Genomic DNA, 17,438 nt, shown 5'->3' on the forward strand with positions numbered 1-17,438 from the left:
TGAGTATAGGAGGACAGGCACAAGCGCTATGGAAATGAAAAGCTCTGCAGATCCGGAAACGGACTGGCCCTGGGCTGGAAGCCTGGGCCAGGACCCCCTGGGCTGCTTCCCTTCTGCTCATGTCACTCAAGACACACTAGCCAATCAGAGCCATGAGGCAGAATTCTCAGCAGGAAAAGGAGGGGAGTTATTCCTGGTCCCATGCTGTAGGTTCCACTGTGTAGCTGAGCAGGCTTTAATGGTTTGGGGTGATGTGCTGAGGGCAACTGCTGTGTGCTGTGAGGGGAGCTTCTGCAAGCTCCGAAGCCGAGACATGGTGAGCACAGGGTCACTGCCCACAACCAGGAGGAGCAGGCAGCTGAGCAGTGGGAGCTGCTGGTGTGGCGGGTCCTCCCTGGTGTGGTCCTATCACTCTCTGGACCAGACTGTGGCCTCTTAATGGGGACTGCGCATTGTATTCCATTAGTTTGCATAGACTGAGTAGCCATTTTCAATGTTTTCTGTAGTCTTTTTATTAGCGTGTATGCAGCAGGACTGTACGCTGAAAAAGAAATCGTGCCATGCGACAGATCCACACTAGAGGGTTGGTTTGGGTTTTTTTTGTTGTTTTGTTTTTTTTGTTTTTTGTTTTTACCTTGTTTTTTTTTTTTTAATGGGAAGAAAATACCAAGACAGTCTTTGGAGATGGTTAGGAGATGGCTTGGGGAATGGGAGGAATTCCCTCTATAATCTACCTTGCTCTAGTGCAGAAAGTGCACACGCATGCACACAAAGTGCCCACGTGGTTTAATAGACCTGAATCCTGCCTGCTGGTGGTGGATTGTTTCAGAAGACATGCTTCCTGGGCGGCTTTGTATTTTCCATTTTCCCATGGTCATCAGTGCCTCTAGGGGTGGCTCCATTGCTGCCTGTTTACTAACACTGTATTTCTTCTTTTTTCTTTTTCCTTACTGTTTCTGAGACAGAGTTTCTCTGGTTAGCGCTGGCTGTCCTGGACTCACTTTGTAGATCAGGCTGGCCTGGAGCTCACAGAGATCCTCCTGACTCTGCCCCCCAGAGTCTGGAATTGCAGGCATGCACCACCACACCCTGCACACTGCTATCTTCACCCTTTTTTCATTCTGTGGAGAGTTGTTCAGTTTCCATGAGTTTCTATGCTTTCTCTTGTGTCTGTTGGTGATGGTGTGCCCCTTTAATCCTGGGTGGTCTGATAGTTTGCAAGGTCACTACAACTTCTTTGTATCTGTTGAGACTTGAGCTTTGTTTGGGTATCATCAATTTTGGAGAAAGTTGCCTGAATTGCTGAGAAGGGGGTATATTCTTTTGTGTTTGGGTGGAATGTTCTGTAAATATCAATTTGATTGTTTTGGCTTTTAACATCGATTACCTGGGGTAGTTCTCTGTTTTGTTTTGTTTTTTCCTAAAGGACCCGTTTCTTGTTAAGAGTGAGATCATGAAGTCCCCCATTATTAGTGCATGAAGGTCTATGGCGATTTAAGCTGCACTTTCTTTTACAATGTTGGGTGCTCTGGTGTTGGGGCATAGATGTTAAGAATGTAAAAGATATCATGGTAGACTTTTCTTTGTTGAATATGCAGTGTCCTTCCCCATCTCAATGACTTTTTGTTTGAAGTGTATTTTTTAGATATTAAAGTGGCTATAGTAGCTTGATTCTTACGTCCATTTGCTCAGAATCTCTTTTTGCCGCCCTTTGCCTTGAGGTAATGTCTGTCCTTGCTGTTGAACTGTATTTGTTGTAGGCAGTAGAAGGATGGATTCTGTTTTAGCATCCATTCTGGTAGCCGGTGTCTTTTTATTGGTAAGTTGAGGTGGTGATATTGACAGATATCAATGAACAGTGCCTATTAATTCCTGGTGTTTTGTTGTTGTTATTGGTGGTGGTTGTGGTGTGTTAGCGTGTGTATATATGTGTATGTCCCAAGCGTATTATATGTATGTACATCTTCCATTCTTTTGGTTTTGCTCATGTGAGGTTAGTTATGTCCTGTGTCTTCATGGGTTTACTTAACCTCCTTGAGTTGGATTTTTCTTTCTAGCACCCTGTGTAAAGCTATATTTGTAGATAAATATTGTTAAATTTTGGCTTTATCAGAGAATATCTTTTTTTGTTTGTTTGTTTTTTCGAGACAGGGACTCTCTGTGTAGCCTTGGCTGTCCTGGACTCACTTTGTAGACCAGGTTGACCTTGAACTCACAGCGATCCGTCTGCCTCTGTCTACCGAGTGCTAGGATTAAACACGTGCGCCACCACCACCTGGCCTGAGAATATCTTATTTTATCCATTTATGGTGATTGAAACTTTTCTTGTATAGTAATCCGGGTTGTCATCTGTAGTTTCTTAAAGACTGCAGCACATGTGTCCAAGCCCTTCTGCTTTTAGAGTCTGCATTGAGAGACAGATGCAATTATAATATGTCAGCCTGTATGTGTTACCTGGTTGTTGTGTTTTACTTTCTGTTACAGCTTTTCATATTCTTCCTATGTCTAGTGTTTTTATTATTATGTGGCAAGGGGACTTTCTATTCTGGACCAATCCATTTGTTATTTTGCATGCTTCTTGTACCTTGAGAGACATCTTCTTTAAGTTAGGAAATTTTTCTTTTTATGGATTTGCTAAAATATTTTCTGGACCTCTGAGGTGGTATTCTACCCCTTCCTCTATTGCAATTAGTCATAGTTTTGGTCTTCTGATAAGATGGCAGAGTCCCTTGTTGTTTTGCGCCAGGAAACTTAGGTTGGATCCGCTCTTATTTTTAATGATGTATCCATTTTTTTCTATTGAATTATCCACTCCCAAGATTCTCCCTTTCATATACAATCTGTGAGGGTCTCCTGCCACTGTAGTTCACGTTGTCATCCTAAGACTTTCATTTCCAGGATTCCCCAATTTTTCAGTTTTCTTTATTGTTTCTAATTCCTTTTTAAGATTTTGAGTGTTTTATGTCTTCATTCAAGCGTTGTTTAGTGTATCTTGGCTTTATTCAAGGGGTTTATTGTGTTTCTCCAGTTGTTTGATTGTGTTTTCCTGGATCTCTTCAAGGAATGTATTAATTTCCTTGAAGGACCGCTATGAAGGTTTTTTTTCTTTTTTTCTTTTTTGGTTTTTTTGAGATAGGGTTTCTCTGTATAGCCTTGGCTGTCCTGGACTCCCTTTGTAGACCAGGCTGGCCTTGAACTCACAGCGATCCACCTGCCTCTAACTCCTGAGTGCTGGGATTAAAGGCGTGAGCCACCACGCCTGGCCTGAAGCTTTTTTCTTGTGCCTTCAGCTATGTTGGGATATTCAGGACCTTCTGTGATAGGATAGCTTGTCCTTGTTGGAGACACAGCTCCTGGCTGTTATTGATTATGCTCCTATGCTGGTATCTAGGTATGTGGGTTTGACATGATTATTGGTGTGGGTGTTGATTTCTGGGTTTGTCTTGTATATGTGGGAGTATTGTTTCCAGGTTTCTGTTTGCTCCCTGGATAGTCTGACAGTGTCTGGCTGAGTATTCAACTTTTTAATGTTCTGCTTTGCTGCTGTGTTCATGGAGAATACTTGCTGTTCTTAGAGGCTGGCAAAAGGAGTTCAGGGAGAGATGGCTTTAGGGATCCACAGGAGGTGTGGATGGGATGGGGGAGAGGAAGCTGCCGCTGTTGTCCAGTCCAGTGCTTGGGGCAATTGTGAAAATCAAGATCTGGCCGGGTGGTGGTGGTGCACGCCTTTAATCCCAGCATTTGGGAGACAGAGGCAGGCAGATCGCTGTGAGTTTGAGGCTAGCCTGGTCTACAAAGTGAGTCCAGGACAGCCAAGGCTACATAGAGAAACCCTGTCTTGAAAAAACCAAAAAAAAAAAAAAAAAAAAAAAAGAAAGAAAATCAAGGTCTGGGCCGAGGAGATAAGTTTGTACGTCTGTTGACAGCCCACCTGGGCTTTGGGCAGGCATGGAATGTGGTTGATCAGGAATGTGCCTGCCCAGATAGGGGCTTGGACACAGAGATGAGGCAGTTGGGTATGGTCTGTGTTCTCTAGGAGACATAGAAAGTGGGGAGGACGCTTTCCCTGGTATTCTGTACAGTGTGTGAGAATTGGGTCTGTGGTAACAGATAGTGGGATATCTTTGGACAGACTACGTGGTCTTCTGTCCATCAGGGCTTGTGGTTGAGCAGGGTGTGTGCACCCATAGTTAGTGGCTCGGGGAAAGAGATGAGGTAGGAGGGGAAGGGCAGATGGGGATGGTCTGTGGTGATGACCGGAAGCATGGAAGGGGGAGATGCATCTCTAGGGGCAACGCTGAGAAGGGACTGGGTCCTGGGTCTCAGGTACCAGAGAGTGGTGAAGGTCTGGAGGCATCCCACCTAGTCCCATGCACAATGTCTTCATAGTGAGCCATCATGTTCTCAGAGATCAATTATTTACCACAATCAGCTCAGTCAGAGGTTGTCAGGGAACAGGGTGGTAGGCTCTGACTCCAGATCCTTTTACTAACTAGACAAAGCAGTTCTAACTGACCTTTCACTGGTCCTGGCCAGGTTGTGGCTGGGGACAGTTCCATATATATCTGGGTGTCACAGACAGGAGGACAGGTCATAAAGGTTTTTCTTGGCAAAATTCCAGAGGCCTCCAACAATCCAACATGATCTCTAGACATCTAGAACAACTGTGGAGGCTTTGATTGACAAAGTTCCAAGGATCTCTGGCTGATCACTACTGTCCCTAAATATCAGGTATGGTCCAAGTGTAAAGCTGTTTTAGAAATCTGGCATTTCTCCTAAAACTGTTTTTCTTTTCACTCTATTCTTCAGCCCTTAGCAACTTCATACAGGGAAAACTTTTTCCCGTAGAGAATGTTGAAAGGGCATCTTCCCAACGCCTTGAGACAATGATAGTTTTTTGCTCTGACTGTGAGCAAAACTGCATGAAAGAAATGTAATACCTTGACATAACAGTACTTGGCTAGAGACTGTTTCCTGTAGAAACATTTGTTTAGAAAATGCTTTGAGAGCCCTAGAAGGGTCTTGGATCATCATGTTTTACAGATATTTTACGACAGAGGACCACTTGGCAGTTAGTCTAGGCTTGGATAGCACAGCTGTTGGACTGAGACTGGAAGTAGGTCACGTGTTTCTTTCAATAATATTTAGCTCAAGGTATGATGATGCTATGACCTTGTAAACACATTGGCTGTAGCCTGGGGAAATGTATGATTAGACTTTCCTCTGTATCGTTTAAAAAAATAAAGATCAGGTGATGCTGCCCATTGCCTTAAAATAATTTTTTGTTGTAGGTTACAGAACTTTTATATTTCCTTGTCACTCTGTTGATTTTTGATTGCCCTAGTGACTGTAAATGATGGGAAAATCATGATGTAATTAGTAACAACAAATAATTGAACTTCATTTCAATAAAATTCTGGGGTTGGCCCAAGGAGAGGGCAAGCAAGTAAGAGACATGAGAGAGTAAGCTAGAGTGAGATGGGGAACAGCAAGAGAGGGGGATAGATAGGGAATGGCAAGAGGGATGGGTAGATGGGTGACAGCAAGAAAGAAGTTAGTTAGCAGGACACAAAGCAAGGAAGCAGCAAGGAGAGTGAAGTCAGACAGACAACAAAGGAGACAGAGACGGAGACAGATAGAGAGGCAAAAGAAAAGTTCTCCTGGGCTTCAAGACCTTCAGCTTCTACCGCTTATGCCTGAGTAGTTCCTTTTCCTCCATTCCTCACCATCTCAACAACTAGTTCCTCTAGCTAGTTGTTCAAACAACGCTTGGTTTCCCTTAAGCAAACTTCCTGCTCAGTTCTCCCTACTGCAGATCTACCTCTCTTCTCTCCTCTATGCAATTCCTGGGTTAGGTCTTGGTGAGCGGGGGGCTGGGGAATGTCTGTGGATTAACAAGGCCTCAGAGTATGCTGAACATAAACATATTTTATGGTCAACCTGACCCGATACAGAGTCTTTTCCCAGCACTGAAGGCACAAACACTTTTCCTAGAGTAGGAACGTTATTTGTAATCAGTAGTTCTTGGTGAGCCTTTTCTTGTCCAGGGAATTCTCCCGGACCAGGGTAAAGGTCTGTGTGCTAACAAGGAAGTGTAGCTGCTTGTCAAAAAATGGAGTCTGACTGCTCTTAATGGGGTCTCTTCAGGTGAGCTTATTCAGCAGTAAGACTCAGGAAACATAGTTGGCCTCGGTTAACAAAGAGAGGGAGGAAGCCTCACAATTGCATCTGGGGAATCAATGTTCCTTTGCACCTTCACCTGTCTTTGTCTTATGAAGATTTACTATAATATGTTATGAGTTCCTTGAGTTTTTGTTGGGTTGAAGAATTTCTGTGATACAAAGAGTTTTCTCTTCTTAATCTTAGAACCTCCCCTTTGCTCTTTTCGTGGCACATCTGTATTTGCTAGTTTTTGCAATAATCAATGTTGATTGCTATGTTTAACACATTTTTTAAGGTTTTAAATACTTTCTGATATATTATTCCTGTGTGTCCTTATTAGGTTCATTTCAGAACATTGTAGTATCTACAGTCATCAGTTGAGGGCTTGCCCCTACCACACTGGCTGGTTGCTCTGTCAGTCAACAATTGTATTGATTCACCAACACAATTGATGTGGCAAGGCTCTTCCGATGAGAATGGCTATGTCTCTAAGCAAGTGGGCGTGGGCTGGATAAGAGAGCTGGCAGAGCATGGGACAGTGGCCAGGCAAGAGAGAAAGCTAGGACACCATGTTTGCCCATAGTTAATTAATTATTCATACAGTGCTCTACCTGCATGTACACCTGCAGACCAGAAGAGGGCGTCAGATCACATTATAGATGGCTCTGAGCCACCATGTGGTATCTGGGAATTGAACTCTGGACTTCTGGAAGGAAAAACAGTCAGTGGTCTTAAACTCTAGCCATCTCTCCAGCCCTACTACATTTCTTTTTACATGAGTTTGTATCCTAAGCTCCCGAAAAAAATGGGCTGTGATTCGAAAGAACCATCCAAAAACTCGTTTGTTACCGGAGTTGGTTTAGGTTAGAGAATTCAGTCAAAGCAGCAGAGTAGCAAGTTATTAAAAGTAAAATAGTGGTACACAAATAGTGATGTTGCAGCTGGACAGACCTGATGATGCTCTCTTTTGGAGGAATATGGAAATCGTCAGGACTTGAAATGGCAAAAAGCTTAGAAATGTGTTTACAGAGTTTAATCAGCTGTTCTTGTAGGATGTGGAAGATAAGGAGTTTTGAGAGTAATGCAGACAAAGGAAGTCCAGGTCATAGGATTTCAGTAGAAAACAGACTCCATAGTTCTGCAGCCAGTACTCATCTGTGTGATATTTTGGTCCAAAATGTTTCTTAATCTTCTCCTGCCTTGAGAAATTGAGTAAGGCAGCATAATTAAATAATGAGCTGATTTTCTAGATGGACTATTGACTCTTTGGATGATTTTTACTAGTGGCTCATTAAGGACCACAATGTAAAAAAGTAACAAATGGTGTAGAAATAAACACAAAGTCTGTGGTTTGTAGGGAAAGAAGAGCAGTAGGTAGTATCAGATGCAGTCCAATGCTGAAACCGAGGCAGGAACGTTCAAGGAGGTGGTCACCATTCCAGGGCAGGCCCTTGCTCTGGAGTGGAAGCCTAAGAAGATGCCCTAAGGGTGACACTTGATCCTCTTAAGTCTTGAATTAAGGGAAGGGTAGGCCAAGTTATTTCTAGTCCCAGGAAGGAACTTCCTACAAAACCTGCTTTAACTGTGGTCCAAGGAAGGTATGAGCCATCCCAATATAGAAGCCCAATTGACAGGAGCCCTCACCCATGCTATACTGTTCCTGGAAGGAAGAAGCTTCTTCCTCTGTGGTTTCAGTACAGCACTATTCCTGCTGTCTATTTCCAGAGTCATAGCCCCAGTGAGGAGACTGTGAGAGTTCATTGCCTGAAGGCAGATGGATAAAAAAGCCTGGTTTGTATTTGGAGACCACAAGATGTTGAGTTAACTGAGCTATGAGAAGTCAGCCATGGAGAGATGCATGTAGGGAGTGGAAGTAACCAATCTGAGAGATGTGTGACAGGTTTCAGGGATAGGGACATCTAAACCCTTTGAGACTGCAGCGGCATGTATCTGAGACAGAGATAGAGAATTTATTCTTTGCCTTCTATCATGGTTTCTTGCCTTGGTCCTATCTTCCCTCACTCAGCACACATTCCTCTCTTTGGAATGGGAAGGGCTATCCTATGCCAGTGAAGATTAGAAAGTTATAGCTTGTTTTCTGAATTGACAAGATGTGGCCATCAAGAGATTGTCTTGAGAGTCAGAAGAGACTTTGGACATTTGAACAGTGTCCAGGCTGTTGCAGACTATTCAGATCATTGAAGTTAGACTAAATGCATTTTCATCATGGGATGACCATGAGCCCAAGGTGACACGAGTCAGATGGAATAAAAACACAAACACTCCCAGAACGGATGATGATGTCTTTGTACACTTGTTTGTGATATGAGGCTTTTAGGAGGAGCTTATGGAAGTTTTTGTAGTCGGACCCTCTCTAGATTCCTTATTGGGGATGTGACTTGAGTGTCTGTGGACTCAACCCACTTCCTGTCTTCCTGTCTACTGTGTTGTGGTTGAAACTCATCAGTTTCCTTCTCAAGCCCTCACCATTGTAGACTATTCCTAAATGACATAAAATAGAGTAGATGCAATTGCTGTTCAGTGCTAAGCTAATTTGCTAGCCGAATGTTGTTCTAATGTTGGTTTTGTTGTTGTTGTTTTTGAAGACAAAGTTTCTGTATACGTAGACCAGGCAGGCCTTCAGCTTAGAGGTCCACCTGACTCTCTCCAGAGTGCTGGGATTAGATGTAGGCCAACTTTGCTGGCTTTTGGTTTCTTTTCATGTTATGTTAGTGTCTGATGTGCCTGGGATGTAGGTTCTTGTACTTGTCAAGCATATGCTGTTTCCTGACCTTCATCCACATGTTGGATATTGAAATTTGGCAGAGACTATATATTCTCTTTCTCAGGATGGCATGTGTTCATGACATTAATACACCCTGAGCCTTCTGAGTTGTTAGATTGCAGGTGTGTGGCATTCTTCCTACATGTTGTGTTTGTCTTGAATTTTTTTTTGATGAATATGAGTCTTTGCCTATGAGCATGATTATGCAATGCAGGCTTTGATCTTTTTAAAGCCTGCTTTAGAGCTGGAGGGATGGCTCAGTGGTTAAGAGCACCACCTGCTCTTCCAAACTTCCCGTGTTCAATTTCCAGCAACCACATGGTGGCTCAAAATCATCTGTAATGTGAGGTAACGCCCTCTTTTGTCCTGCAAGTGTACATGCAGGCGGAACATTGTATTCATAATAATAAATAAATACTTTTTTAAAGAGCCTACTTTATTTGGGGCTCATTAATGCTTCTATCACCCTTTCAACGCAGCAACTCACATTAGGAGAGAAAAGGGCTGATAGGGACTATGGAGGTCACCTTCTTACACTCAGTTCCTTGGAGGGAGGTTCCACTCTTAGCTATCAGGATTCCAGCTGATCCCTTCATCACCAAACCCAACATTCAGCAAATGTGAGTGCAATGGCAACAGCGGAAACCTGGAAGGGTTCCCAGGACTGTATCTCTCAGAGCATCTAAAAGCAAGAGCATCTCTGAGCAGACAGGCAATATAAAGCAATGCAAAAGGGATTGATCTTTCGTATTTGGACTATATTTACTCTCCCATAGTCCATGCAGGATGTTTTTCAAATGGCAAAGAACATTTCCTCACATGAGGCACACCTTCACAGGACAGTTTCACATTCCACACATGGGATAAATCAAAGACATGTTTACAGTGCACCCCATGTGTGCCGGGACTTCACAGTAGTCAGTAGTTGGCCTTACAACTCGTGAACTTGGAATAATGGGTAGTTGTGAGCAGCCATGTACATCTGGCCATTGAAGCTAATTATCTGCAAGATCATCAAGATCTCTGAACTGCAGAGACATCTCTCCTGCCCCTGTTACTCATTTAATACCAACCCTTGCAGCCAGGTTTCCATCAGAATGGGGGCAGCATGGAGATGCTCTAGGCCCCTCAACCTTATGAGTAGAGCCTGGAAACAAAAATGAGATTACTGAGAATTAGTTTCTTTCCTTGGTTCCCAAAAATCTGTCTATGTGTAACATGCATTTGCTATTAGTACCATCTTATCAGTGTTACAGTTTAAGCTGGGCACTTCAGGAATCTGTCAGATGAATACAGAACTAGAGTGAGTGTGTAATTCTTTGTAGGAACTTCAGTAAAGTCCTCTGGGGTCTTTCTGTTTCATTCCTTGATTTTTATAGAGGAGTCAAGGTTTTAATAACTACCTTTGTGTGTCCCTGAACTCATGGCATAGACCAGTCTGTCATCCAACTCAATGAGATGACCCTGCCTCTGCCTCCTGAGCCCTCTTATTAAAGAGATGATCCAGTAAACCAGCTTGTCCTTTTTTCTTTTCTTTCCTTTTCTTTTTTGTCTTCAGTAATAGTTCATACAGTTTTTCGATGTGGCTTCAGTACTGTTGATGCTTCTCACAATCCCCCCTCTCTCTCTCTCTCTCTCTCTTTCTCTCTCTCTCTCTCTCTCTCTCTCTCTCTCTCTCTCTCTCTCTCATGCTCTCTTTCTCTGTTTCCTTATCTGTTAATTTTCATTTCTCTTAAAGGCTATACCCTATTCAAAAGGTTCAGAAATCATAGAGGAGAATCTTAATCATTTTCCTAGGTGACCTAAGTCACCTAACATGACTTGGTAAGGACATTAGAGCTTCTGTGTCAGGAAATAAGTGAACGAAGCCCAGAATTATATGAATTCTATGTCAGAGAATTATACACTTCCAGTGTGGTCACTATCATGCTTCCTGTTGTACACATGTATGGGACATTTTAGGGTGCAGTGAACTTGGATGATGTGCATGTAAACTTCACTCGGGAAGAGTGGGCTTTGCTGGATCCTTCCCAGAAGAATCTCTACAAAGATGTGATGCTGGAGACCTATTGGAATCTCACCACTATAGGTAAGACTGTGACAAAATTTTTTCGTTTTCAATTTTTAAAATACAGGACAAGTGTTTCTTTAGTATTGATGCTGTTTTGTAATTTGAATTGAAACTGAGAAGGGATGAGGTGATTAAGTCACGCATGGTTGTCTGATTCACTGAAGGGAGTATCGTAATTTTGACCTAATTTCCAAAGATATATCATATATTTTCTGGTACTATGTTTTAGGATACAATTGGCGAGACCACACTATTGAAGAACAGTGTCAAAGATCTAGGAGATATGAAAGGTAAATCTCATGTGCAAGCTGATATGAATATGCCTCCCAAGGAAATTTAACATGTTCTGCGTATTTTAAAGGAAAGCACTGCTTTATGTGTATTGGGGATGAATACATTCTCATAAAACCATGTCACTCAACGTTTTTTTTTTTTTTTTGGTGTTTCAAGACATGGTTTCTCTGTGTAACTTTGGCTGTCCTAGACTCACTTTGTAGACCAAGCAAACTAGCCTGGAACTCACAGCACTCTGCCTGCCTCTGCCTCCCAAGTGCTGGGATTAAAGGTGTATGCCACCACACCTGGCTCCCTTAGTGTCATACCATGTTATACGTGTAGCATGTATCTCAATGTGCTCAGAAAGTACACCTATGGGATAAGTGATAAGTATATGTTCAAAACTTCTAATAAGCACATAGTCTAGAGTAAAGCAGTTTAGTGAGGGGACAGTTTGTGAGAGTCAAGAAGGTTGTTGTGGAGAAACCTTAATCCTTACACCACATGTCTATGAGGAACAAACATCAAAGTGTGTGACTGCAATGTGGAGCCCTTTCTCTTGTTATTCTTCTTTTAATAGCTATATCTTATGTCACAATGGATACAGGCCATGTGAGCAAAGCAATAATAAAGGAAGCACCGTACCTCTGTGTCCCAGAACAACCAGAAGCTATGTAGTAGTCCCCACTTTTGAGTAGACTTTCTGAATGTGATGCAAGTTTTCAGTTCACTGGTTTTCCAACTTCATTGGAACCATCCAGAGACTCACGATGCAGCAAATCCCTATGAGTACTAGGAATGTGGAGATTCTTTTTGTTCTGGTTCACCTTGTAACTGTATGACTCACACCTTAGGGAATTTTATGAATGGAATCAATGTGGGAAAGCTCTGAGTTCTTCTTGTTTTCTTTAAGTATATGAAAACCTATAGAAAAAGGATGCTACAAACATGAACCATGTAATAAATGCTCTGGCCATCACAGTTATCTTCAAAGTCTCAAAACAACCCCCAAAACAGAAGAGCACCATAAATGTAAACAAAGTGATAAGGTCTGATTTTTTTTTATCATTAGACCAAAGTGTAAAATTAATTCATACAGATAAAACGATTCATAAGTGTAATGAAAGTGACACGTTTTCACATGTGCCAATTATCTTTGCAGGAACGAGGGAAATCAAATGGGAGAAAAACCCTTCGAATATCCTGTATTTGCTAAAGCCTTTGAATATCACAGTCATCCTCAAAGACTTGAAAGAGTTGATCCTGGAGAGAAACTGTATGAATGTACCCAGTGTGATAAATCCTTTACATGTCAAAATAGTCTCCAAAAGCATAAAAGAACACACACTGGAGAGAAACCCTATGAATGTAAGCAATGTGGTAAAGCCTTTAGACAGCACTATAGTCTTCACATGCATAAAAGAACACACACTGCAGAGAAACCCTATGAATGTAACCAATGTGGTAAATCCTTTTCACAACACAGTAATCTCCAAGTACATAAAAGAGCACATACTGGAGAAAAACCCTATGAGTGTAAGCAGTGTGGTAAAGCCTTTGCATATCACAGTAATCTTCAAACTCATGAAAGAACGCATACTGGAGGAAAACCCTATGAATGTAAGCAATGTGGTAAAGCCTTGGCCCAACACAGTCATCTTAAAAAGCATGAAAGAACACATACTGCAGAGAAACCCTATGAATGTAAGCAATGTGGTAAAGCCTTTGTACAGTACACTTATCTTCAAACTCATGAAAGAACACACCACGGAGAGAAACCCTATGAATGTAAGCAATGTGGTAAAGCCTTTGCACAGCACAATAAACTTCAAAGTCATGAAAGAACACATAGTGGAGAGAAACCCTACGAATGTAAGCAATGTGGTAAAGCCTTTGCCCAACATATTAATCTTAAAAATCATGAAAGAACACATACTGGAGAGAAACCCTATGAATGTAAGCAATGTGGTAAAGCCTTTGCACATCAGAGTAGTCTTCAAAAACATAAAAGAACACACAGTGGAGAGAAACCCTATGAATGTAAGCAGTGTGATATAGCCTTTAGACATCACATGAATCTTCAAACTCATGAAAGAATGCATACTGGAGAGAAACCCTATGAATGTAAGGAATGTGGTAAAGCCTTTGCCCAACACAGTCATCTTAAAAATCATGAAAGAACACATACTGGGGAGAAACCATATGAATGTAAGCAATGTGGTAAAGCCTTTGCACAGCACATTAATCTTCAAAGTCATGAAAGAACACATAGTGGAGAGAAACCCTATGAATGTAAGCAATGTGGTAAAGCCTTTGCATGTCTCAGTAATCTCCAAAAACATAAAAGAACACACAGTGGAGAGAAACCCTATGAATGTAAGCAGTGTGATAAAGCCTTTAGACATCACATGAATCTTCAAACTCATGAAAGAATGCATACTGGAGAGAAACCCTATGAATGTAAGGAATGTGGTAAAGCCTTTGCCCAACACAGTCATCTTAAAAATCATGAAAGAACACATACTGGGGAGAAACCATATGAATGTAAGCAGTGTGGTAAAGCCTTTGCACAGCACAGCAGTCTTCAAAGTCATGAAAGAACACATAGTGGAGAGAAACCCTATGAATGTAAGCAATGTGGTAAAGCCTTTGCACATCACTATAGTCTTCACATACATAAAAGAACACACACTGGAGAGAAACCCTATGAATGTAAGGAATGTGGTAAAGCCTTTGCCCAACACAGTCATCTTAAATATCATGAAAGAACACATACTGCAGAGAAACCCTATTAATGTAAGCAATGTGCTAAAGCCTTTGCACAGTAGAGTTATCTTCAAAATCATGAAAGAACACACTGGAAGAAAACCATATGAATGTAAACAATGTGGTAAAGCCTTTGCACAGCACCGTGATCTTCAAAGGCATAAAAAAACATGTACTAGAGAGAAACACTATGAATGTAAGCAATGTGGTAAAGCTTTTGCACAATACAGTAATTTCCAAATACATAAAGGAATACACAGTGGAGCGAAGCCGTATTAATATAAGCAGTGTTGTAAATCCTTTGCATATCTCATAGTCTCCACGTACATAAAAGAGCACACACTGGAGAGAAACTCCATGAATGTAAGCAATGTGCTAAAGCCTTTTATGTCACAGTGATTTTCAAAGGCATGAGAGAACACACACTGGAAGCAAATCCTGTGAACGTATCCAATATCGTAATGACATTGCACATCATAATAGTTTCCAATTACATTTTGAAAACTGATGTGGCCAATTCAGAAAAGTCTGAATAAGGTCACTGCATTTAAGAAGCATATTAAAATACTTGATTGTGTAGGTATGACTTTCATTGTATATAGGTCTTATAATTCATAAACAAATACCCTGTGTCTCAAAATAAAAATATTTGTTATATATTTGAAATTGTGCATGGTTATGATTGTGTTTGAACTATTATAAACAGTACTGTGTTAAAAAGACCATGCTGACTTTGTATATTTAGTACTATGAATGGATTGGTTGGGATTTGGTGTTGTAGAGCTCACATGTTTACACTCAGGGCTTTATTTCCTCTGGCAGAATTACTTTATTAAAGTGACCCTTTATTTTCTAAAGTAACATGTTGGTGCATTTTCTCTGTTGCTTCTAGCCAAGAGCTTGCAGTCGGCAGTCAGCAAGATCACATGGTGTGAATGTTGTTGCCATCCTTCTGTAAATAGTGAGTTCATCATTAGCTCTGGAACTGCTTCTGTCTGTCTCTTTTATTTTATTTTATTATTTTTTTGGTTTTGGTTTTTCGAGACAGGGTTTCTCTGTGTAGCCTTGGCCATCCTGGACTCACTTTGTAGACCAGGCTGGCCTGAAACTCACAGTGATCCGCCTGCGTCTGCCTCCCAAGTGCTGGGATTAAAGGCGTGCACCACCACGCCCGGCGCTTTTTTCTTTTTAAGATTTTATTTATTTATTTTTATGTATACAATGCTCTGTCTGCATGTACACCTGCAGGCCAGAAGAGGGCATCAGATTACATTATAGATGGTTGTGAGCCACCATGTGGTTGCTGGGAATTGAACTCAGAACCTTTGGAAGAGCAGGCGGTGCTCTTAACCACTGAGCCATTTCTCCAGCCCTGCTTCTGTCTGTCTTAATGCAGGCAATAAGATCATACACCTCTTTCTCCAGTAATGATGCATTTGATATTTTTGCATTAACTGTATTTAAAATTACATCTTTTCATCATATTTCTATATTCATTTAGATTGAATCTTGCATTCAGCTCCCAATTGCTTTGCCATTAGCTTTCATGTACATTTATATGTTTAATTTAGTTTCAAATTCAGGTTCTGTGTAGTAAAAAAAAATAGTCTCCAAATACATAAAATAACTCATACCAGAGAGAAACCCAATGAAAATATCCAATGTGTTAGAAAGTTTGCATATCACTGTCATTTTCAAAGGCATAAAAGAATACATACTGGAGAAAACGCCTATCAATGTGCCTATGACCCTTTGCATGTCATAGTAGTCTCTCAATACACAAAAGAACACACACTGGAGAGAAGCCCTATGAATGTAACCAATGTGGTAAAGCCTTTGCATGTCGCAGACATCTTCAAAAACATGAAGGAATTCATACAGGAGAGAAACATGATGAGTGCAATGAATATGATGAAGCTTTTGTACATTCCATCATGAATGAATTCATAAGGAAGAACAACCTAATGAAAGTATTTACATGGTGATGCCGCTGTACATTTCTATAGTGCTCATCATCATGAAGGAAGTTGTACTGGAGAGAAGTTCTGTGAATGGAAAGAATGAGGTAAGGCCTTTGTGTTATGGGGTCTGCTGAGATCCAACACAACTCACACCCCAAAGTCAATGAAACACACAAGAGTGTATAGTAATCAAGGCACTACTGATTGATCAGGGCCACTGAACATACATGGGACTTGAACTACAACACACAGACCTCCGCTCCTGAGCTAGAACGTTAGAGAGCTTTTAAACTTGAAAACCATAATCATCTGAGGCAAGTTACAGCTACATTTCGCCACCCATCAGGATTTAGGGATAGGGGCTTTCATTATGCAGGTGATGTATGTCAACGGAAACCAGATGTAGGGTTTACACTCTAACCAATCATACCCATTTGTTTTGTTTTGATTTATTTGTGTGTGTGTGTGTGTGTGTGTGTGTGTGTGTGTGTGTGTGTGTGTGTGTGTGTGATTAACAAGAGGCATTATGTTTTGAGGAATAAAAGATGAGTAAAAGCTGTGGTTAGGAGGAGTCATTACTCCTCCCTCCAGTGGAGTCTGTATTACAAATACTACACAGGCCTGAGGCCACGACCTCTCAAAAGGGGAGAGTGTCCTGGACTGGTGCTTACGTTTCTGCCTCGAAAAAACCTGTAGTTCTTTTTCCTCATTGTGCTGGAATCTATTCTTTCTTTTCTTTTTTTTATTTTTAAATTTACGTGCATTTGTGTGAGGGTGTTAGATCTTGGATTTACAGACAGTTGTGAGCTGCCATGTGGGTGATGGGAATTGAACTGGGGACCTTTGGAAAGGCAGATGGTGCTCTTAACCACTGAGCCAACTCTCCAGCCCAAAATCTATTCTGTCATATTACCTCTACTTCACTCCCAAATCTGGACATTTTACCAGGAGCGTTCCTTTGAGATGACTCGACCCTGACTCGGGATTGCAACCAGGTCCTGCCCACGTCCAGAGTAGTTCTGCTTCACCTCCTCTTATTGAAAGAGGCGTAAGTAGACATTAATCATTAGTTAATAAGTTATATTATGGCCTACAAAGAAAGAGTGGATTTCAAAAATTCCAAATCATGATCCTCAGATGTGAGGTGATGGAACTAAAGAAAAGGAAAAAAACTGTCTGGGCACACCATTCTAGGCTCAGGTTTCGTTAGGGGTAGAACGTTGACCCTGGACAAAGGGAACACATACATATTGATTCCAAGCCAATAACATAGAAGTGATGTCTTTGCTGTGTGTTCTGTACCTTGTATTGTTTCATTCAGAGTTGTAGTTCAAAAGATGACAACACAACAACTTTGCATTCTGCACCTGAACTGTGTGTGCCTGATTGCTCACTGACTTCCTTGCAGCTGCTCTGT

General features: G+C 41.4%; 1 protein-coding gene across 1 annotated transcript; it reads left to right on the forward strand.

Annotated features, from left to right (window-relative positions):
- Positions 1-195: 195 nt before the first annotated feature.
- Positions 196-14,917, forward strand: LOC311583830 (uncharacterized protein). Its single transcript, XM_084757747.1, has 4 exons — positions 196-316; positions 10,910-11,036; positions 11,248-11,308; positions 12,457-14,917. Exons 1-4 carry the CDS (start codon positions 239-241, stop codon positions 14,087-14,089), a joined length of 1,899 nt encoding a protein of 632 aa, XP_084613873.1. The 5' UTR covers positions 196-238; the 3' UTR covers positions 14,090-14,917.
- The last annotated feature ends 2,521 nt before the right edge of the window (positions 14,918-17,438 follow it).

The sequence above is a fragment of the Acomys minous genome, assembly GCF_964271855.1.
Source record: "Acomys minous genome assembly, chromosome: 14".
NCBI classification, from domain to species: Eukaryota; Metazoa; Chordata; class Mammalia; order Rodentia; family Muridae; genus Acomys; species Acomys minous.

Coding starts and splice junctions, on each gene's coding strand:
- LOC311583830 (XM_084757747.1), top strand. CDS start 239: ATGGTTTGGGGTGATGTGCTGAGGGCAACTGCTGTGTGCTGTGAGGGG. Junction 11,037..11,247: donor TTGGAATCTCACCACTATAG/GTAAGACTGTGA, acceptor ACTATGTTTTAG/GATACAATTGGCGAGACCAC. Junction 11,309..12,456: donor AGATCTAGGAGATATGAAAG/GTAAATCTCATG, acceptor TTATCTTTGCAG/GAACGAGGGAAATCAAATGG.